General features: G+C 41.9%; 1 protein-coding gene across 1 annotated transcript in view; it reads left to right on the top strand.

Annotated features, from left to right (window-relative positions):
- The window catches only part of FRAS1 (Fraser extracellular matrix complex subunit 1), a 518,223-nt gene that overhangs the window by 449,301 nt on the left and 45,314 nt on the right, over positions 1 to 23,608 (top strand). The window contains exons 55-61 of the mRNA XM_061145732.1: positions 3,009 to 3,255; positions 4,610 to 4,954; positions 6,785 to 6,945; positions 7,863 to 8,010; positions 14,763 to 14,968; positions 19,411 to 19,567; positions 22,157 to 22,357. Coding sequence (XP_061001715.1) covers positions 3,009 to 3,255; positions 4,610 to 4,954; positions 6,785 to 6,945; positions 7,863 to 8,010; positions 14,763 to 14,968; positions 19,411 to 19,567; positions 22,157 to 22,357 — 1,465 coding nt within the window. The remainder of the gene's footprint in view (positions 1 to 3,008; positions 3,256 to 4,609; positions 4,955 to 6,784; positions 6,946 to 7,862; positions 8,011 to 14,762; positions 14,969 to 19,410; positions 19,568 to 22,156; positions 22,358 to 23,608) is intronic.

Raw genomic sequence — 23,608 nt, 5'->3', positions numbered from 1 at the left:
TCAGATTTAAGTATTGTACAATACCTGGCACTTATTAGGTATTTGTTAAGTGTTCTTTAAAAGTAGTTTCATTACTTTTATGGCAGCATGAATCCCTGTAAAGAGAAGTGGGCTCTCTTTCTGAAGCATTTCAGCTGAACTAAGCTAATGCCTCTTAGGTCAATTTTTTTTTTTTCATTTTTACTGAAATGTAGTTGATCTAAAACGTGTGTTAGTTTCAAGTGTACAGCAAAGTGATTCATATATATGTATATACTTTAAATATATATATTCTTTTTCAGATTCTTTTCCATTATAGATTATCACAAAATATTGAGTATAGTTCCCTATGCTATAAAGTAGGTCCTTGTTATCTTATATATGTGAAAGTCACTCAGTCATGTCTGACTGTTTGTGACCCCATGTACTATACAGTCTATGGAATTCTCCAGGCAAGAATAGTGGAGTGGCATCATCAGAGAAATGCAAATCAAAACCACAATGAGGTACCATTACACGCCAGTCAGAATGGCTGCTATCCAAAAGTCTACAAGCAATAAATGCTGGAGAGGGTGTGGAGAAAAGGGAACCCTCTTACATTGTTGGTGGGAATGCAAACTAGTACAGCCGCTATGGAGAACAGTGTGGAGATTTCTTAAAAAACTGGAAATAGAACTGCCATATGACCCAGCAATCCCACTCCTGGGCATACACACTGAGGAAACCAGATCTGAAAGAGACACGTGTACCCCAATGTTCATCGCAGCACTGTTTATAATAGCCAGGACATGGAAGCAACCTAGATGCCCATCAGCAGATGAATGGATAAGGAAGCTGTGGTATATATACACCATGGAATATTACTCAGCCGTTAAAAAGAATTGATTTGAATCAGTTCTAATGAGATGGATGAAACTGGAGCCCATTATACAGAGTGAAGTAAGCCAGAAAGATAAAGAACATTACAGCATACTAACACATATATATGGAATTTAGAAAGATGGTAATGATAACCTTATATGCAAAACAGAAAAAGAGACACAGATGTACAGAACAGACTTTTGGACTCTGTGGGAGAAGGCGAGGGTGGGATGTTTTGAGAGAACAGCATGTATATTATCTATAGTGAAACAGATCACCAGCCCAGGTTGGATGCATGAGACAAGTGCTCGGGCCTGATGCACTGGGAAGACCCAGAGGGATTGGGTAGAGAGGGAGGTGGGAGGGGGGATCGGGATGGGGAATACATGTAAATCCATGGCTGATTCATGTCAATGTATGACAAGACCCACTGCGGTATTGTAAAGTGATTAGCCTCCAACTAATAAAAATAAATGAAAAAAAAAAATAGTGGAGTGGGTAGCCATTCCCTTCTCCAAGGGATCTTCCCAACCCATGGACTGAACCCTCAGGTTGCAGGCAAATACTGGAGTGGGTGTCCTATCCCTCTTCCAGCGGATCTTTCCAACCCAGGAATTGAACTGGGGTCTCCTGCATTCCAGGCGGATTCTTTACCAGCAGAGCTATCAGGGAAGCCCTAATATCTTATATATAGTAGTGTGTATATTTTAATCCCAAACTTCTAATCTTTGTCAAATTTAAATGAGAGACTGGAATAGATCAGATAAGCTAAGGAATCTTTTAGCAAAATAATAATAAAGAGCACATTCTTGTGTTCTTCAGAGAATGACAACAGACTGTGTGTTCTAGACCTAAATAGAGACTTTTGAGTGTTTCATTTAGCTGGGAGCATTTTAAAATGTGGATCTTAGTAAAACTTAATTTGATACATTGATTAGATGCAGAATAGTACATTTTTATTGATGAAAAGCATGTGTTTTTCAGATTTGTGTGACTCTAAAGGTTTAGGATGAATTTTTACACATTTTAACTATTTCACAAAATGCGGTCTAGGCCTACTGCCTGTCCACTCAGTTTTAGACTGATCCATAACCCTGGTTCCACGTGTAGGTTTTAATCATCATCTTTTTTATAAAGACAAAACCAGAAGAGATCCCTATAAATTCACAATTGTATGCATATAAATTAAAGTTTCTACTTTATATCAGGCTAAGTTAATTCACATTATGGATCTACTACATCTAAATGGGAAAGGATGTAATAGTAAAGTTAAAATTCAGTCTAGCCGGTTCATAATGTGACTTTCTCTGAATTCAAACTCTATAATTCAGTACATTGAAATTCTATGTCAATTTTGATTATATGAGTAATATGGTGATGATAAGATAATATCTTACATTTGTTCCATGCTTTAAAGCAAAGTTAGTGCCTTCATTATACATTGTCTCATTTAGTTCTCCCAGTAAGTATGTGAAATAGACATATTGTTGTTATTTAGCCGATGGCGAATCTGAGGTTTGTGAAGTTTTATATCCTAACCCAGCTTGGAAACAACAGAGCCAGGACTTGAGGCCAGAATTTCACACTCCAAGTTCAAAGATCTTTCCAGTTAGACTTGCCACAAATGGAAGTAGAACCGAGTAATCAAAGGACTTGTGCTATGACTTTCCTGGTGGTCCACTGGCTAAGACTCCATGCTTTCAATGCAAAGGGCCTGGGTTCCATCCCTGGTCAGGGAACTAGATCCCACATTCCGAAACTAAGAGTTCGCCTGCCACAACTAAAAGATCCCCTGTGATGCAACCAAGACGGAGCACAACAAATAAATAGGAAAACAATTTTTTTAGGTGTTAAAAACAATGACTCTTGCTGTCCCAACTGAGTTAATAAAACAGGATTTGAATAGTTACCTACATGGTTTTCTACATTTCCCACATAGTAGGAGACATCTCTTCCTTCCATGCCTGTAGGCAGTGAATCAGCCCCGATGTACAGAGATAGAATGGGGAGAAGTGATACAGCGGGAGGGACTGGCTGGAAGAACCAACTATTTCATTCAGGGGCCTGCCCCCGGGACTTGGGTCCTCTTTTTTCCCATGATGTTCTTGGGGAGCGAAGCGGGGGAGTCTGAGGCACAGCTTATCTCCTCGTTGTTTCCTACGTGACAGGTGCAGTTTGATGAGCGAGAGGATACCAAGTCCTGCACCATTGTCATCAACGATGACAATGTGTTTGAGAACGTCGAGAGTTTCACCGTGGAGCTCAGCATGCCAGCGTATGCCCTACTAGGGGAGTTCACCCAGGCGAAGGTCATTATCCATGACACTGAGGACGAGCCCACATTAGAGTTTGATAAGAAGACCTACCGGGTCAACGAGAGTGCTGGCTTTCTGTTTGCACCTATTGCAAGAAAAGGTCTGTTGGTGCCCGAGGCGGCAAGGAGCTGTAATAATAGCTAATGTTTATTCCGTGCCTTTCACATGCCACGTGCTCATGTATCATGTTAACTCGTGTGTGGGGGTGCATCGTGGGTTATCAACTCACTTCAATCCCCAATAACCATCCTCCCTGCAGTGTGTTCTACAGAGGGCTTCTCTATTGAAGTTGTTTGCACACCCATTTATTCTTAAATGGGACCAGAAGGCTAGTTACATTTGGCTTTGCAAATGACTCCTGAATTCAGAGTTCTTAATCAGTCACCCAATCCAAAAATATTTAGTAGCCTTGGTCAAGGCGGGCAGTTCCAGTGTGTAAGAACAGGCTTCCTGTCTTACTTCCTGGGAGACTGAAAATGTATTTAAAGATTTCCCCATGTGAGTGTCACATGTAGAGCTCAGGTGAGAGATTAACTGTGTGTGAGAAATAAAGGGTGGTTCCACTGGGGTGGAAAATCAAAAGATCATATGGATTTATGATGTGAAGTATTGTGACTTTAAAAACACATGGAAATTGAGGGAGGGGCTATATGTATATGGATTTCTGGTTCACTTTGCTCTATAGCAGAAACTAACAACAATTGTAAAGTAATTACACTCCAATAATAAAATTAAAAAAAATTTTTTTTAACGCGTGGAAATTAGATCCCTATTCAAAGCCACAGCCAGACTGTAAGTGATGATGTCAGGTATTTTGTTGCATCTGCTGAGGGTGTGTTAGTGTGGCCAGCACTGTGGGTAACACCAACCCTTGGTGATGCCACTCAGAGGACAGGTAAGTCTAGTTGATTGCGCTGGGTCGGCCAGCCAAGCCCAAATAGCCTATCACCCAGGTAAGTGACAGTGCTGATAAATAAAGTCGTTTGTTCAGAGAGGCAGGGTTTTTTGTTTTATTTTGTCTTCCTTTTTTTTCTTTTAAACAGGCTTGTTTCTCCCTGGGAATTAAAGTGCAGAAGTTTAGAAAGGCAGTGAACTGTGCTCATAGCACTGTCTTCAGGACACAATTACTTTTCTACTTAAAGTACCAAATATGTCTCTTCTCCCTCTGCCTGCTGTGGTCTTAGATGGTGCGCAATGAGTCTTGTGAATTAACAGAGCACAGAATTCACAGAATAGGAAATCCATTCCAGGTTGTTTGGTGAAGGATCTGGGGTATATGAAATCCTCAAGTGGCTTAGACCACAGGCTTAAGACACTGCAAAGCCGGGACATTTCCTGTCAGAGTTTGAATGGAATATGTCAAAAAGAATCACGCCCATCAAAATTACCAGAGATTTTAAAACTTGAGAAATGCTCATTCAACTACTTTGGTATCCTTGCCATTTGTGTTTCAGGGGATTCAAGCAGCACTGTGTCTGTGATTTGCTACACGGTCCCTAAGTCAGCTATGGGCAGTAGCCTCTATGCTCTAGAATCGGGCTCTGATTTTAAATCTAGAGGGATGTCTGCCGAGAGTCGAGTGATATTTGGGCCTGGTGTCACCCTGTCCACCTGTGATGTCATGCTCATTGATGACAGCGAGTACGAAGAGGAAGAGGAGTTTGAGATTGCCCTGACAGGTGCTTCCGACAACGCCCGCATCGGGAGGGTGGCGTCGGCCAAGGTGCTCATTGCTGGTCCCAACGATGCTTCTACTGTGTCCTTGGGCAACACGGCTTTTACCATCAGCGAGGATGCAGGTAATGGAGAGCGTCTCTGGGCTCCCCTCCCTCATCTCCTGACCCCTTCCTTAAATAGTTTCCTCTTAGTTTTGAGAATGCCCTTAGGATGTTGAGGTCCATTCCTCAGTGACACTGTTGTCAGTCTGAGACAGGTAATACTCAGCATCAAAACCAAGAATGAAAGGTAGTGAAGGCTAGGGAGCTCCATTCACTTATTTTGCTCTGCTTACCAATGGAAGGGAGAGACCTGACTTAGAGCTCACTGGCTGACCTCTGGGGTACAAAGGGAGGGTGTAGTGCTAAACATTTGGCACGTGAAGGAGGGGGATATGATCCGTTGAAGATAGAGGTAAATTATTTAGTGTACTGCAACTGTCATAACAAATAAATTCAAAATTTCAGTGTTTTAACAATGGAACTCTCATTCCTATAACAGCCCAAGGCAGTCAATAGGCAGATTTCTTCCACCCAGGTCTCTTCCCTCTTTGGGCTCCGCGTGGATCTCAAGGTCTTCCTCATGTTGTTGACAGACATCCTGCTATTAACAGGAGAGTCAGTGGTTATGCTGAGCATCTGCTGATCTGAGCCCCTGATCAAGACCTTGCACCTCTCTTGAGGTGATATTCTTAGCGATAGTGAAAACTAAGATGTTGGAGTATTTACTGAACGCCAGCCAGCATAGCATCTGCATTGCATTCTTTCTTATTCATAGAGAAGAGCAAGTGGAGTCCCAGAGATGTGAAATAAATCATCAAAGACCAGCTAATATGACAGAACTGGATTAGAACCCAGACCTTTCTATTATACCGTGTTCCCTTCCCCATACAACAAATGCCCAGCCATGACTACTTGTCACCTCACAGCTGTTGGCTCGAAAAGTACAATTGATGGACTTGTCATGTAGCTTTTCTCTGACCTTGATTGTGAAAACAGCTAAAAATTTACATGCGTATCATTAGGGCCCTATAAAATATGTTGTCACAGCGACCAGAAGATGAGCTTCTTCCTGAGATAAGCAATAAGCACATATGGTTTAAGTAATGATGTGTGTAGCACTCAGATAGAATAGGGAAATCACCCAGTTAGGAACATTTAATTAGGGACATTCAGCTCCAGGCCTCATAGAGTCCCCTAGCTGGTTCTTCCTTAATTGGCTATTTCCTAGCTCATCCTCGAGGCCCTCATCTCTGAGTTTCTTTTCCATAAATAGGCTTAAGGTGTTTTTCAGTGGACCCTCCCCTCTTTGTTGTTGTTGTTGAGTTGCTTAGTCATGTTCAACTCTGTGATCCCACGAACTGCAGCATGCCAGGCTTCCCTCTCCTTCACTATCTCCCAGGGTTTGCTCAAACTCATGTACTTTGAGTTGGTGATGCCATCCAACCATCTAATCTTCTGTCGTCCCCTTCTCCTTCTGCCTTCAATCTTTCCCAGCATCAGGGTCTTTTCCAGTCAGTCGGCTCTTTGCATCAGATGGCCAAAGTGTTGAAGCTTCAGCTTCAGCATCAGTCCTTCCAATGAAGATTGAGGGTTGATTTCCTTTCGTGGACCCTCCCCTCTTAAGTCCATTGTTCTCCTGTGAAGAAGCCACAAAACTGCTTCCCCCTAAAGGCTGTCTTCCTAGCACCGCCTCCGTGGGGCCCTCCTGCAGGTCTGCTCTTGAACTTCATATCCATACAGCGAGGGATGGTGACTCTTCTGGGCCTCAGAGGGCACACAGAAGTGTCACTGAAGGTGGACTAGGCCAGGTGGCAGGATGGAGCTGCTGCGGGGAGGGAAGACATTGTTCTGAAAACCACACTCACACTCTGGTTCAAGGCTGACCACTGAAACGTATGCTTCTCAATTCAGGTACAGTGAAGATCCCAGTTATCCGCCACGGGACTGACCTTTCCACCTTCACGTCTGTGTGGTGTGCCACGCGGCCCTCAGACCCGGCGTCCGCCACCCCTGGAGTTGACTACGTTCCCAGCTCTAGGAAGGTGGAGTTTGGACCAGGTGTCACTGAGCAGGTGTGCATGCAGAGGTTGAAGGCCAGATGGGCTGTTCATGTCATCTCTAGTCTGCTCTCCAAAGTCTCTAGAGGATTCTAAAATATTGAAATATTACTGTCTTCCCTTTCTTCAGACATCTTCCCTTTAAGATGTTTAGAAAAGCTCATGGGTGATAGACACCAAATTATTAGAAGGGATTACCTGTATGGCACAACTGTAGATCCCAAAAGTAATATTGTGAAGTTAATATTGTAATCTTCATCTTTTTAATGTGCCCTTTGGCTTCCAACTAGGCAGGATAAGACAAAAACTAGCTTTGTCTATCCTTTCCCTAGCCTTACCCTAATTTGGTGGTGTTGATGTCTGTGTTTCTGAAGGGCTAAGTTGCCGTTACTTCCCATTCACCTCTGGGACCAGGAAAGGGGAGTATAGAAGAGGTGGAAAGACTTGTATTTCAGGACCATTGGAGAGTTCAAAAACACAAGCCAACAAATAAACTTAGATATTTGACAAACTCTCCAAATGCCATTTTTAGCATAATATCCAGCATCACAGATTTAGGGTAGAAACTGCACTTGATTGATTTCAAATGTCTAGAGAAAAAACACCTAGGATATGTGACAAATACATCATCATTTTATGGATTTTAAAAATTTACTTTAAGACCAACAGAGAAATGCAAGTTGTTACTTTTGTCCTAATCTCCCAAAGGCAAATGAGTGTTGGGTGGTGAGTATTCTATAAGATTTGCTTTGATTTTTCCTCTCTTTCTTAAATAGAAAAAAAAATTATGGAGGGGCATGTGCTAAGTCAAGGTGTAATTGACATATAACATTATATCAGATCCAGGTGTACCACATAATGTTTCAATATTTGTAAATACTGTGAAATGAACACCACAATAAGTCTAGTTAACATCCTGATTTTTCTCCTAGTATTGCACCTTGACCATCTTGGATGACACTCAGTATCCGGTGATTGAAGGGCTGGAGACATTTGTGGTTTTCCTTAGCTCCCCACAAGGGGCCGAACTGACCAAACCCTTCCAGGCTATCATTGCAATTAACGACACATTCCAGGACGGTAAGAGATTGGGGATACCAGCTGGTGGCTCAGATCAGGTTTCTACTATTTCCTTAACATCCACATACATTACATTGGAACTCATTCACATTTTCTTTTTTTTTTTTTTCCATTTATTTTTATTAGTTGAAGGCTTATTACTTTACAATATTGTAGTGGTTTTTGCCATACATTGACATGAGTCAGCCATGGATTTACATGTGTTCTCATTCACATTTTCACTCAAGAAATGTGTGTGTGTGTATGAGTACATGCATGTGCACATTTTTACATAGAAATATGGGGCAGAAATAATCATTCATGTTTCTGGCACTCTGCTAGGCACACTTGGGGATATTGCACATTCAGTTCCAGGTCACCACTTTAAAGTGAGTATTGCAATAAAGCAAGTCAGATGAATTTTTTGGTTTCCCAATGTATATAAAAGTTTACACCATACTGTAGTTTATTAGCGGCTTGCATTGTGTCTAAAACAAACAAATGGAAGATGGCGGACGAATAGGACAGGGAGACCACTTTCTCCCCTACAAATTCATCGAAAGAACATTTGAACGCTGAGCATACTCCATAAAAAAAAACAAATGTACCTCAATTTTAAAATATGTTATTGCTAAAATGCTAATCATCTTCTGAGCCTTTCACAAATCATAATCTTTCCTTCAGTAGAAACATCAAAGATCACTGATCCTAATCACTATAATGAATATAATAATAATGAAGAAGTTTGAGGTATTGGGAGAGTTACCAACATGGAACATAGAAACACAAAGTGAGCAAATGCTGTTGGGAAAATGGCGCCATAGACTTGTCCAACACACGATTGCCACAAATCTTCAATTTGTCAAAAATATAGTATCTACAAAGGGCAGTCAAGTGAAGTACAATAAAATGAGGCATGCCTGGTTGGGCTCTGTCCTCAGAAGCTCAAGCTCTAGTTGGGGGATCAGACCCTCAGACAGAAAAAGTAGAATATATTATGATAAATGACCTAATAGTGTGATAAATCTAGTAGTGTACGGGAGAGGGGACTGAATCGTAACTAAGTGTGGAAGAATCATAGAAGATTTCACCAAGGAAGTGATATTTAAGCAGAGTCTTCAGGTATGGTAGGAGTTTATCTAAGGGATAATAAATCTTTTCTAAATGGAAAACTATAGTATATGTAAGGTATACAATTTTGAAAGACGCATATTTGGAGAACAGTGAGATGCTTACTTTTGCTTCAAACCTAGCAGGAGGTGAATGGAAGGAAATGAAATGGAAAGACATGTTGGAGATAAGTCCTAAGATGTCTTAAGTTCCAGCATCAGGAATTTATAGGTAAAGGGGAGCAGCGGATGCTTCTAGGCAGAGGAGTGGTGTGATTTTTGTTAGAGGAAACTAATACTGACCATCCTGTGGGTGATGTGCAGGAACAAATAGACACAGCCACCTGAATAAAGTGGGGCTAGTGGTAAAGAACCCACCTGCCAAGGCAGGAGATGTAAGAGACGCAGGTTCGATCCCTGGGTCGGGACGATCTGCTGGAAGAGGGCATGGCAACCCACTCTAGTATTCTTGCCTGGGGATTCCCATGGACAGAGGAGCCTACGGTTCAGAGGGTCACAAAGAATCGGACACAACTGAAGCGACTGAGTACACACACAAGCACCTGAACAAAAATATGAGTGCCCAGTGAAGAGCTGGCCTAAGTAACAAGAGAGTGAACAGGAAAGGACAGTTGTTTCTGGGAAAGAATTGGTGAAATCTAAAACTGCCAGATTCTAGAGTTGGGTAGAGAAGATCAAGTCAAACCTCTCACTTCAAGCAGGGGGACCCTCCTCAGCCTCCTTAGGGATTGACATAGAACCCATGATGACATTCTTCAGTGACTACAGAGTCATCAAAGAAGGAACAGGAAGCCCAGCAGGGTTATCATTAATGTCTTTGTTTTTAAATAATTTATTCACTTATATAGTTTTAAAAAAGGCTGCCTAGGTGGCTCAGTGATAAAAAATCCATCTGCCAATGCAGGAAACATAGGTTTGATCCCTGGGTCAGGAAGATCTCCTGGAGGAGGAAATGGCAACCCACTCCAGTATTCTTGCCTGGAGAATCCCATGGAAGAATCCCAATGGACAGAAGAGCCTGGCAGTTTAGGGGTCACAAAAAGGAGAACATGACTGATCAACTGAGCACACAAAACTAAGAAAAAGTAAACAGCAAAAATCATACTATGAAAATTGTCTTCCTTCTACCCCTGTCTCCTTAGCCTCCCTCTCCCCTCCCTGAAGACAACTATTTGAAGCAGCTTTTTGTTATATGTTTTCATATATACAAAATAGCATCTTATTTTAGACTTAGGTTTATTGAGGTCTCACTTACATGAATCAAAGTTCACCCACCACCACAATCCAAGATGTTGAACAGTTCCGGCATCCTACTTTCCCTGAGTGGTTTGACCCTATGCTTCCACAGCAGAGGGTGTGAGTTTGATCCCTAGTAGGAGAAGTAAGATCCCCGGTAGGGGATCCCGCATGCTACCTCCATGGTCCAAAGAAAAAAAAAAACCCTTACAAAGTCAGCTTTCAGCCTCCCAAAGTGATCTTAGCTCCTTTTGTCTTTCTCCACTGGGCTAAAATGGCCGTTAAATCATCTAAGTGGCTCATCTCAGAACATGTTCTGTTTTCACCTTTCTCTTCTGCTCTGATGCCTAGAATTATACTTGGTGTTGCCCTGAAGATGCTGAGCAAGGCAAGAAAGGCCTTGTAGCTGCTACTGCATGGCAATCTTGTATGTGCAGTCGTGTCTCACCATTAACTCAAAGAACCAGAGGCAGAAGTTTTCCTCAATCTCAGGCTTAACCATCACCCATACAGAGTCCACCGCATTCCAGGCGGGTTGTGTTTGCACTCACTTTGTCAGTTACTAAGAAGATTAGCAGGTGATATTTTCCATGCCTAAGACTGGTGCTTAACACTAGGGATTACAGAGGAGCAGAGAGTAGAGTCCTGCAATCTATTTCAGAACACCAGACTTAGCACAAATGTGAGGATAACTGCAAATTGATGTTCTCAGAGAGGTGTTGGCGATAGTGCATGATACCCACAGCGAGCCCGTGAGCCTTCTGGGAGCCTTCCTTTTCCCATTCACACATCCCATCCTAGTGACATAGAAGTGGTTCTGCAGTCAGGCAGAACTGACCCTCAGGGCCAGCACCCCTACTTCCTCTGAGGACTGTAGTGGGGTCCCCAATCACCAGGCCATGGACCTGTACTTTATCCATGGCCTGTTAGGACCCGGGGCACACAGCAGGAGGTGTGCAGCAGGCTGGGGAATTAAGCTTCATCTGTATTTGCGGCCACTCCCCTTTGGACTTCCCTGGTGGCGCAGACAGTAAAGTGTCTGCCTACAATGCAGGAGACCCGGGTTCAACCCCCGGGTCAGGAAGATCTCCTGGAGAAGGAAAAGGCAACCCACTCCAATATTCTTGCCTGGAAAATCCCATGGATGGAGGAGCCTGGTAGGCTACAGTCCATGGAGTCGCAAAGAGTTGGACACGACTGAGTGACTTCACTTTCTTTCACTTTCCCCTTTGGTCTCATTACCACCCAAGCTCCGCCTCCTGTCAGATCAACAGTGGCATTAGATTCTCATAGGAGCGTGAACCCTACTGTGAACTGTGCATGCAAGGGATCTAGGTTGTGTGCTTCTTATGAGAATCGTCCCAAACCCGCCCCCTGCCCCCAGCTCCTGTTCGTGGAAAAGTTGTCTTCCATGAAGCCAGTCCCTGGTGCCAAAATGGTTGGGGATCGCTGCCTTGTAGGGTTTGTCAAGAGGATAAGAAATGACATACATGGAAGCCCTTAACACAATGCCTGGCCCAGGTTGGGCCCTTTGTACATCTTAACCTCCATGCATAAATTTGTCCCCAAATCCAGATTGCCTTTCCCTTGTCTCTGCTCCGTCTCCCACTGGACTGAGGGCTCCTTAAAAGCAGAGACTCTTCCCAGAAGACAGTCACGAGAAGTGTTCACTCACTTCTTTCTTTTCTTTTCCTTCTTTTTTTTTTAAGCAGATAGTCATGGGAAAGAAAAGTGAAGTGAAAGTGAAGTCACTCAGTCATGTCCAACTCTTTGCAACCCCATGAACTGTAGCCTACCAGGCTCCTCCACCCATGGGATTTTCCAGGCAAGAGGACTGCAGTGGGTTGCCATTTTCTTCTCCAGGGGATCTTTCCAACCCACGGATCGAACCTGGGTTTCCCGAAATGCAGGCAGACGCTTTACCCTCTGAGCCACCAGGGAAGCAATAGGTATGGGAGTATGTGTTAAATAGAGGGAAAAGGGAAAGAAGTCTTTTACATCTCAAAAGAAATCTGGGGTTGATTAATATATGACAGGGCCCAAACATTACCACTTTAGCTTTTCATTCACCTCCACCTTGATGCCTGTCGAGCCAGCAAAAAATCAATCCAAAGCATTAGATAAAATCTGCCATGAGCAGAAAAGTTTTCTTGCTTGTGTTGCTTTTTGCCTGGCAACAAGCTCCCTTCTTGTCTTCATGTTCAAGGAAGACATTTCATAGAAGCACAGACAGTTGTTCTGGATGGAAAGAGTCCCAGATGGGTACTGTGCAGGACCTCATACCAAAGTCAGTCATCTTTTTAGAGGTATCTTCTGTGTTTTTCTTTAGTGATAAATGGTAATAGTTAGGCTTAGCTCAGATAATAGATTTGTTTTATATTTGCCAATGCCGACAGTTCTGAGCAGTGGACAGGTTGGAGGCAGAGAGCTTTTTACATGTTGTCTTGCACAGAGCCTTATGCTAACCCCCTTCTGTTCGTTCCTTTCAGTTTGGGCAATGCATGTCCAGGAGGCAGCCAGGAAATATGTATTTTAGCTTTAAGGTCATCTTCCTGCAGCTCCAAAGACAATTTGACATATGGCTGGACAGATGACTCCCTCTTTGTATTTTTCATAAAGAAAATAATAACTGTCACTCAGCAAAATGTTGGTCTCAGAAGGAGACACGCTTTAATGCAGACTGTTACCTAAGGCCTTGTAGGAAACAAGGAGGAAAAACTGATCCAATGTATGCAGAAGCCTGGAGATGGGAAGCAATACACACCATGATATAGTAATTCCTGCCAGCATTTATTTCAAATTTTGATGCTGGAGAAGACTTGAAAGTCCCCTGGACAGCAAGGAGATTAAACCAGTCAATCCTAAAGGAAATCAATCCTGAATATTCACTGATGCTGACTAATGCTCCAATACTTTGGCCACCTGCTGCAAAGAGCCAACTCTTTGGAAGAGACTCTGATGCTAGGAAAGATTGAGGGCAGAAGGAGAAGGGGATGACAGAGGATGAGATGGTTGGACGGTATCACTGACTCAGTGAACATCAGTCTGAGCAAACTCAGGGAGGTAGTGAAGGACAGGGACGCTGCAGTCCATGGGGGTCACAAAGAGTTGGACACGCCTTAGTGACTGGACAGCAACAACCAACATTTGCGTGCCTTCTATTTACTGTATTGAGCACTAATCTCATTCAATTCAATCCTTCCAATAATTTTACAAGTTAGATATTAACATTTCCAATTTACATATTTTAAAAAAAAGAAAAAGCAAGGCTCAGAATCTGTGTAACTTTTCCTGTGGAGAGAGACTTCCAGTTTCCTTAGTCACGTCTGACTGTGACCCCATGGACTGTAGCCCCCCAGGCTCCTCTCTGCATGGGATTTCTCAGGCAGAAATACTGGCATGGGTTGTCGTTTCCTTCTCCAGGGGATCTTTCTGACCCAGGGATGGAACCCTTGGCTCCTGCATTGGCAGGCGGATTCTTTACCACTGCGCCACTCACTGGCCAAATACAGCTTGTGGGTATGTTTTGTTTGGCTGCAATAGTTTTGGCCTGAATGGAATTTCTTTTTACTATTTTAATTGCTTGCTATTTTGAAATTTAGGAGCTATGACCTAAAAATGCAGATCTCTGGCTTTGTTCGAAAATAGGGAGACCTGCCAACAAAAGAATGAGGCTAAGGGGCAGCCCTCTTTAAACACAACCCGTTCTTTCCTCTTTACCAGTTGTCCTTGTTCTTCTCTATTGCCTTTCTGACCCAGCACCCATGTGAGTGGTCATTTATCATCAGGTTTACACTGCTGTTTTCCTCTTTGTAGCCTTAGAAGGAATGTGAACTTTTTTGGGTTCTCAGGTCTCAAAATTTTGCTTCTACCTGGCTCGTATCTTTACTTGCATCACCTATCTGCATTTCAGATGGTGACTGTTCCCTGAAGCTGAGCAAACTTGGTTTGTTCTATTTTGTTGGAACTACACTCACAGTGGAGCAGGCTTCCATGGTGGCTCAGAAAGTAAAGAATCTGCCTGCAATGCAGGAGACTGGGGTTCGATCCCTGGGTTGGGAAGATTCCCTGGAGAAGGGACTGTCTGTCCACTCCAGTATTCTTGTCTGGAAAATCCCATGGACAGAGGAGCCTGGTGGGCTACAGTAGTCCATGGGGTCGCAAAGAGTGGGACACGACTGAGCGACCAACAGTCACTTCACTTTCATTCACACTCACGGTGGAAGCAGTCTCTTAATCCTGAGAGCAGCAGGCAGGCCTTGAAATCTGCGGATTGCCTGTGACTTATCAGCCTCTGGTGGTCCTTAGGGGCGCCTTCCTGCCGGCTTGCCGAGGGCCCTTGAGCGCTATCGCCACCTCCCTCGGTGTCCCGCTAACAATGCCTGCATCTTTCCTTCCCTTACCCAGTGCCCAGCATGCAGTTTGCCAAGGATTTGCTCCTGGTGAAGGAGAAGGAGGGCGTCCTGCACGTGCCCATCATTCGGAGTGGAGACCTGAGCTACGAGTCATCCGTGAGGTGCTATACTCAGGGCCTTTCAGCTCAGGTCATGGAGGACTTTGAGGAGAGAAGAAATGCAGACTCTTCACGGATTACGTTTCTCAAAGGGGAGAAAGTAAGTGGATTCGTGGTGGCTGAAAGATGGGCTTCTCTCCTTCCTTGATGCCTTTATTTGTCCATACTGAAGTAATTCAGACAAACTCTGAACATCCTAAGATGTTTCTAATTAATTGTTCACATTGGGTTGGCCAAAAAGTTCATTCAGAGTTTTCCATTACATCTTATGGGAAAAAAACCTGAATGAACATTTTGGCCAACCCAATACTTTAAATAATATCATCTCTTCTATGTAGCCATCTTCTCGGTTTCCCACTTAGCACCAGCTCCCTATGTCGTTGGTTGAGCTAGGAAGTTTAGATGATGTAGAATCTGTTTGGAATTTAGCAGAATCAGATGACTAGGGACTTCTCTTAATCTGAAACTACATTGAAGAGGAATGCACTCCACAAATGTTGCCTAGAGAAGGAGACAGTTTTCTAATACCTGGGTCCCAGTTTCAGGGCAGCACACATTCTGGTATAGGGCCTGCAGTCCAGGCTTGCACAGGTAGACTTGAGCAGATTCAGGTCCGGGGAGTATTTTCTTGGTAATATAATGCAAAATGATGTCTACAGACGCGGGAACTCCTGAGAAAGTCCAGTCACTAAATATGGCTGCATCAGAATCAAGTAGGGTTTCCCTAGTGGCTTGGTTGACTTCCCTGGTGGCTTAGACAGTAAAGCGTCTGCTTATAATGCGGGAGACCCAGGTTCAATCCCTGGGTCAGGAAGATCTCCTGGAGAAGGGAATGGCAACCCACTCCAGTATTCTTGCCCCCCCCCAAAAAAAAAGGGGGCTCAAAGAAATATGGAGAAGGAAATGACAACCCACTCCAGTATTCTTGCCTGGAAAATTCCATGGACAGAGGAGCCTGGTGGGCTACAGTCCATGGGGTCGCAAAGAGTCGGACACGACTGAGCGACTTCACTCACTTCACTCAGTGGCTCAGTGTAAAGAATCCACTTGCAATGCAGGAAACTCGGGAGACACAGGCTTGATCCTTAGGTTGGAAAGATCCCTTGGAGGAGGAGATGGCAACCCACTCCAGTATTCTTGCTGGAAAGGTCCCATGGACAGTGGAATGTGACGGGCTGTAGTCCATAGGGTGACAAAGAGTCAGACACGACTGGGCACACACACACAGAACCAAGCTGGCAGCCTCAGTGTATATCCAAAGCACGTATTGAATGGGAGTCGTACTTGCCCATTTTTTGGATCTCAGTTTCAGATGACTAAGTCAGTTGTGGCCTGATTGCAAGGTCGCAGCCCTTGGTTCAAAGTATGCAGTTCCCATTGGTCAGTTCAAGGCCTTTTCTTATTTTGTTAATTGATTCATTTCATTTTACCCCTATTCTGCAGACAGTCACAGTCCTTCCCCATCTGAGATCATCAATCCATTGTCTGTTAATGTGTGTCTCTTATTTTGTATTTGTTCTTTGAAAATGCCTCATTCTTTATATATATAATTTTTAATTTATAAAACTGCTACTGTGTTATATTTTTTCACACGTTTTCTGTGTTTTCTCAGCAATATGTTTTGGTATCTGTGCATGTCATTTATGTGTATATCTAATCTGTTGCTTCAAACTGTTGCCTAGTATTTCATGATGTGCATTTACTACTTTTTACCCATTCACTCTCAGTAATAGACAGTGAAGAGTCTCCATTTTAGTTCCCAGTCACCTCCTAACACTCTGCCATTACTAACAGTACCACTAGGCAAATCCTCCTACCTGTCCACTTACTCAGCGGCAAAATTGCTGGGCCACGGGGCATGAATGTGTTTACTTTGAAAAAAAATAGTATTAGAATACTTTCCAAAATGTCACTAGCAGGACATGAAGTTTGTTAAAACCCTATATCCTCTTCTATACTTTTCCAGTTACTGATTTTTTATTAATCTGATATGTATAAAGTTAGATCTCACTTCAGTTTGCCTATCTCCAATTATTTCTATGCTTTTCTCAGATGGCAAAGAATCCACCTGCAATGTGGGAGACCTGGATTCGATCCCTGGGTTGGGAAGCTCCCTTGGAGGAGGGCATGGCAACCTGCTCCAGCATTCTTGCCTGGAGAATCCCCATGGACAGAGGAGCCTGGCAGGCTACATTCCTTGGGTTTGCAAAGAGTCAGACACAACTGAGTGACTAAGCAAAGCACATGCTTGTTAGTTCATTGAGTTTCCTCTTACAAGAATCTATTATTTTTACCCTTTGTTACTTACTTTATTGTATTGCTATCTTTTTCTTACGGATTTGCAGTAGTTTCTTGTGTACTCTAAATATTCTTAATATTAATAATTCTAAATAGTAATATTAATCCTTGCCGACTTTAGACATTTTAGCTACTATAAGCATCGTTTCCTTTTCTGTCACTCATCTACTACCTTTGACCATGGTGTTCTTAGTTGGACAGAAATCTTCATTTTGATACAATCAAGCATATGAAGTTCAGTTCACTTCACTTCAGTTGCTCAGTTGTGTCCGACTCTCTGTGACGCCATGGACTGCAAGCATCTGAAAGTTTTGCCTTGTGATTAGTTCTTTTGAAGTTTAGCATAAGAAGACTTTACCCATCCCAGGTCATCCCAGATTCTTCCTCCATTCTTTACCACCAAAAGAAAATAATAGTTTCCTTCTCTGAGACTCTCAAGTCTTTTATGCATGCATGATTCATAAAACCCCCGTCTTAGTTTTGTATTTTATGGGAATTTTACTGGTGGCAGGTTGAAACACATATCAAAACACACACACACATAAGTACTGTAAATACAATCTTCAGCTTTGAGTCTGCATGTCTGTATTTGTTTTAAATTCAAAAGAGGATCTTCTGCCTATCCAAGAGGCAGTTTGTAATTTAATAAAATCATAAAGAAAATACAGCTTAATAGTCTAGATGTTACCCACATGGCAGCCTATTCATAAGCACGTTTTGGAATCTTTATCTCCTTCGTCATGCTGAGCAATGTCTTTGGGACTTGTCATTTACTAGAATGTCCTTTTTTAAAAATTTATTTTTAATTGCAAAATAATTTCTTTACAGTGGTTTCTGTCATAGAACAATGTGAATCAATCATAAGTATACATTATATCCCCCCATCCTGCACCCCCCAGGAGGAAAGGGTGGGATGAATTGAGAGAGTAGCATTGAAACATATTTATTACCATATGTAATGGACATGTTGCTGTATAACAATGCAACTAATGTTGTAACTAATTAGTTGCAATGCAACTAATAACAATGTTGCTAATGGAATGTTGCTGCATAACACAGGGAGAATGTCTTTTATTTTTAAGATATACTGAAGAGTCATTACTAAATTCATGCTTTCCATAAAGAAATTCTTATTGTAAGAAAAATGTGAGAAGGATAATAAAAGGGAGCATTCTTCAGGGACTTAAAACCAGGTTAGCAAACCACAAGTAAATGTTCACAGAGATAGTCTCCCTCCATCTAATATGACTTAAGAGGTGTGACAGTGAAAGCTCCATATTCACATATCCTATGCAATATGGTAGTATAGTGAGTTTAAGATCAGCCAACTGCACAGGGATGACCCAGAGTGATGGGAGGGAAGTGGAAGGGGGAAGACATGTAAATCCATGGCTGATTCATGTCAATGTATGGCAAAAACCACTACAATATTGTAAAGTAATTAGCCTCCAACTAATAAAAATAAAGGGAAAAAAATGAAATAGCTCAATTGGAAAAAAAAAAAGATCAGCCAACTAAAAATAATCACACTTCATATCATATGACTATGCTATCAAGGCTGCTCTGTTGTTGTGACCTTATTTTACATTTCCCCAAGAAGATAGTCCTCAGTAGAGAATATTCAGTTTAGGAAGCATTTGATTTCTTTCCATCCAACAGGGATTTAGATTGTGTTCTCAGACATTCGGTTCTCAGCAGTTTTCAAGTGAGACACCATTTGGCAGCTCTTTATATAGAGTTCTGCAGCTTTTAAAGGTGTCTTTAGCCTAACAGGAAGCTTTTCTGACTTCCTTATAAGACTCCTCAATTTTCACAAAGGAAAAAGGACATTATTCACCTCTCCAGGAATCCTAATCCATGTGTTAAACCCTCACCATCAGATATCTACATATCATAACATGTGCAAGGGTATAAATGAGTCCAGGCAAAATGTGGGGAAGCACACAAATGTTCTCCAAATGCTTTTTAGTGATTCATTTTATTGCTCTAGTTTTTCATAACTTATGACCAATCATTCAAAATGGTTTGGAATGTTGAACACAAAGCTGCACATATAGGTAGGTCCATCCAAGCATGACTGTTAAGACTTAAATGTTCTATTTTATAAATGAAATGGTTGGAATCCTTTTGAATTTGTGTTGGCTCTTTGATGCTGCAAGAAGAAAAATGACTTTCCAGGGAAAGGTGAGCAAATGATTGATACCTCACTGCAAATTTTAATCTCTCTTGTGCTCTTGGCTCTAGATGAAGAACTGTACTGTCTATATCCACGATGACTCCATGTTTGAGCCTGAGGAACAGTTCAGGATCTACCTTGGACGTCCTCTTGGGAACCACTGGAGTGGAGCCAGAGTTGGGAAGAATCACATGGCCACTATCACCATATCTAATGATGAAGATGGTAACAGAAGAAATTGCCTTTAGTTTCTCTTAGGTTGATGGTACTTGAACTGATGTTTTATAGTAATGTTTTAATGTTATTATAGGTGTTTTGAAAAATGAAAGCACTGTAAAAATGTCTACTGATAACAGTTGGAGTATTAATACAAAAAAACACAGTCTTGGAATATTTATAGAAAGCAATTATACTCCAATAAAAAAAAAAAAATGTTAGCAGCAAGGGATCCCTTCCACAGAGCTCCAATTTGTTTTTTAACTATAATTAAAAAAAATTTTTTTAATTAAAAATTTTTAAACATACACTTTTTTTTTAAACATACATTTTTAACTGGATGTTTATTTGGGCTTTTTTGTTCCTGCCGTGTGACATGTAGACTATTAGTTCCCTGACCAGGGATCAAAACCACAGCCCCTGCATTGGAAGCAGGGAGCCTTAACCACTGGACCACCAGGGAAGTCCCAGAACTCCAGTATTTTTAATCACATCGTTCCCTAGCACATCACCAAGACATGAGGAATGAGTGTGGTTAAGAGCTAGGACAGAAACACTAAGACAGACACAGAATAAAAACTGTTTAAGTCCCGGCAATTCAGGAGCAGGGCTGGAAATACAATCAGAGTCAGTTGAATCCAATGAACTGATTTAAAACACTGCCACCTTCCTGGAAAAGTCTAATTTCTCAGTTTTATTCTCTCTAATTGATTTGGCCTACTAACCTAAAAATACTTAAATTCTTTAGTCAAGTGCTAGCAAAGAATGACCCAGGCACCAAAGAAAACAAAATCTGCTTTAAATAGGGACATAGCTGTTTTATTAAAATAGATACTTTAATGAATGGACAATAATACTACAACTAGTAATAGCTGTTTTTATTGAATACTGATTATATACCAAGAACTGTTATAAGCATATTATTTTAAAAAAAAAATAAAACTTTATTTTACTTAATCCTGACAGTAACCTCTTGAGGTAGGCGTTATTATCCCTATGTTATAGGTAAAGAAATTGAACCCCAGCAAAGTTATCTTATTTATGCTCTTATTTACATAGCTGTAAGCAACAAAACTGCATGTAAAACCTTATTTTATCAGATTCTAGAATCTACACAAAAGTCAGTGAGACTCGAGGCTTTTAATATAAAATAGAGACTAACTTGAATTGGGGGGAAAGAATTTAAAAGCCAGCCTTGAAGTTGAATTAGCCCTTTACTGAAGGAGACAGGTTCAGATCTGAGTGAACCTCTCCTGTTCACGCAGTACTTAGATTGTACTTAGCCCAGTACTTAGGCTCAGAGAGGTCACCAGTTCACACTGTTACAGTGACGCACCTCAGTCTCAGAGAGCGTACACAGTAAAACTATGAAGTCTCAAATGCGGTGTATCTTTGACAACTAGGGAGAGTGGATTTTCCGAGAGAGAAGACGGAAGCGAACATAGAGACACCAGACATCTCTGGAAAAGTCTATGATATGTTTTTAGAGGGTATAAGGTTTGTAGTTGCTCCCAATTTTTCTGTCTTCTTATCTCACTGTTTCCACCACTACTTCATTGCCCTTCCCCATGAGAATATAATACAAAGGAAGGCATGGTTCAAACTTTAAAAAAAAAAAAAATTATTCATTTCACAGCAATGAGGGTAGTACTTCAAATCAGATTGTGTTAGGAAATCCTATGTTTCTGAATTATCGTTGTAGCAGCCACTAAAACTACTCATTCTTTTTTTTTTTTTTTTTAACTTTTTATTTTGTATTGGGGTATAGCCAATTAACAATGACCTGACAGTTTCCAGTGAACAGCGAAGGGACTGAGCCATACATATACACGTATCCATTCTCCTCCAAACCCCGCTCCCATCCAGGCTGCCATATAACATTAAGCAGAGTCCCCTGTGCTATACTGTAGGTTAGCTTGTTGGTTACCCTTGTTGGTTACCCATTTTAAATATAGCAGTGTGGACATGTCAATCCCAAACTCCCTAACTACCCCTTCTCCCCATCCTTTCCACCTGGCAACCATAAATTCGTAAAACTACTCATTCTTAACTAACCTGTGATATTTATAGATAAAGCTAAGGGTGGGGGAAAGTGAAAGCAATGGGAGGGAGGATCCAGAAGATGGAGATGAGAGATAGATTTGGTAAATGTAAGCAGTATATAAATGAAATTCATATCTCATAAATGAAAAAGAGTTGGTTCATACAATCAGTCAATAGATATTTATCAAGGGCTTACTCTGTCTCAGTCCCTTGATAAATTGTGCAGATTTAAAAACATGCTGTGAGCTACAAGGCCTAGATGGAAACTTGGATAGCATGCATTTCAAAGTGCTTAAAAATGTTTCCTCCACTGTACTGGTTTTAATAAGAAATATGTGAGAAACAGCTCCTGCAGAATCACAGATGAATTCCTTTTTCCAAAGTATTGCTTAGGGGTAAATACAGATTGATTTTTATGACTGCAAGCTATGTTGCCTTTTGTATTGCTAACTAGTGTGAAAAATTCCCTCTTGTAGTTATAAAGTGTTTTCATGGGAGTTGGAATCCTTTTTCACTTTTCCAACTTCCTCTTGTTTTCCTAACCTTGTTTCCCAGCCCCCACCATCGAGTTTGAAGAAGCCGCATATCAAGTCCGGGAACCCTCGGGGCCAGACGCCACAGCCATTCTGAACGTCAAGGTGATCCGCAGAGGGGACCAGAACAGAACATCCAGGATTCGCTGTAGCACACGGGATGGGTCAGCCCAGTCTGGTGTGGATTACTACCCAAAGAGCCGAGTCTTGAAGTTCAGTCCTGGTAATTGAATGCCAATCCCAATTAGTAGGTCTTCCTTAAAGTGTTAATCAGTTAGTTGTGTCTGATGCTTTGTGACCCCATAGACTGTAGCCCGCCAGGCTCCTCTGTCCATAGAATTTCCGAGGCAAGAATACTGGAGTGGGTAGCCATTTCCTTCTCCAGAGGATCTTCCTGATCCAGGTATCAAACCTGAGTCTCCTGCATTGCAGGCAGATTCTTTACTGTCTTGAGTCACCAGGGAAGCCTCATAGGTATTACTTAAGAGAGAGGCTAATATCTTATATTTGAAGGAAAAAATAAGCAGAAAATTAAAAAAAAAAAAAACACAATATTTCCAATAGCATGAAGTACTTATTAAGCACACATTTGAGGTTGGGGGAATAAATTTTTTTAATTAGTAAAAATGGCATGAGATAAGGAAAAAAAAAAAGAAGTGCCTTACTTCAGAGAATCCTAGACATTTTGGATCATTCAAAAGGATTTTTTGTTGTTGTTGTTAGCCTATGATTTGGTTGAGCAATGGGAGCACCTGAGTTTTTAAAAATATATGTGATGCCATCATTCAGCAAGCATTGGTACAGACCATTGTGCTGGGCGCTTCAGGGCTTACTCAACCCAGAAGGCACAATCTCCATGTTCAAATGGCTTGACATCTATTAGGAAATGCTATGAAGATGAGTCATGGAAGAGAGAAAGATGAGATTCTCACAACCAGCTGTTTAATTGTCTGATGTATTTAGTTAATGGAAGGAATCAGACAGAAAAGAAGGTGAGTTTTACACTCAACTTTTCCCCAAAACTTTCTGGAGTAGTATAAGGTGAAAAGGCTGGTGTAGAGCCTGGCACTGTTTGTGATGTAGCCAGAAGTGGGCAAAAGTGGTAGAAACCCTCTTCAGAGATGGCATGGCAGGAGGAGGGAGGAAATGCCTCCCTTGGAAATGGAGGGGTGTCTCTGTATGTCTCCATCACCCCACTGAGCTTCAGAGGGCTTTTGGCACCATCCCTTATGCATCTGGCTAGTGTTTACAGGGAAGGCAGGTACCCTTCCTCAACATCCTCACAAGGACCTCTCCTCCAAGTGTCTTAGCTTCTTTCTCTTCTGCATAAGGATCTGGGGGAAAGGCAGGTCCTAGAAGTAACCTAGCCCAGGTGTCTCTAGGAGGAAGAAGGCCATCTTGACCACTGCCAGGGATAGCTGCGCCCTCATAAAATCACTTCACAGAAAACAAGGGGGTTTCTGAGCTCTAACCC

The sequence above is a fragment of the Dama dama genome, chromosome 6 (genome assembly GCF_033118175.1).
Source record: "Dama dama isolate Ldn47 chromosome 6, ASM3311817v1, whole genome shotgun sequence".
In the NCBI taxonomy this organism is placed as follows: Eukaryota; Metazoa; Chordata; class Mammalia; order Artiodactyla; family Cervidae; genus Dama; species Dama dama.
Note: the sequence above shows the minus strand (reverse complement) of the source record. Positions and strands in the feature narration are given on the sequence as shown.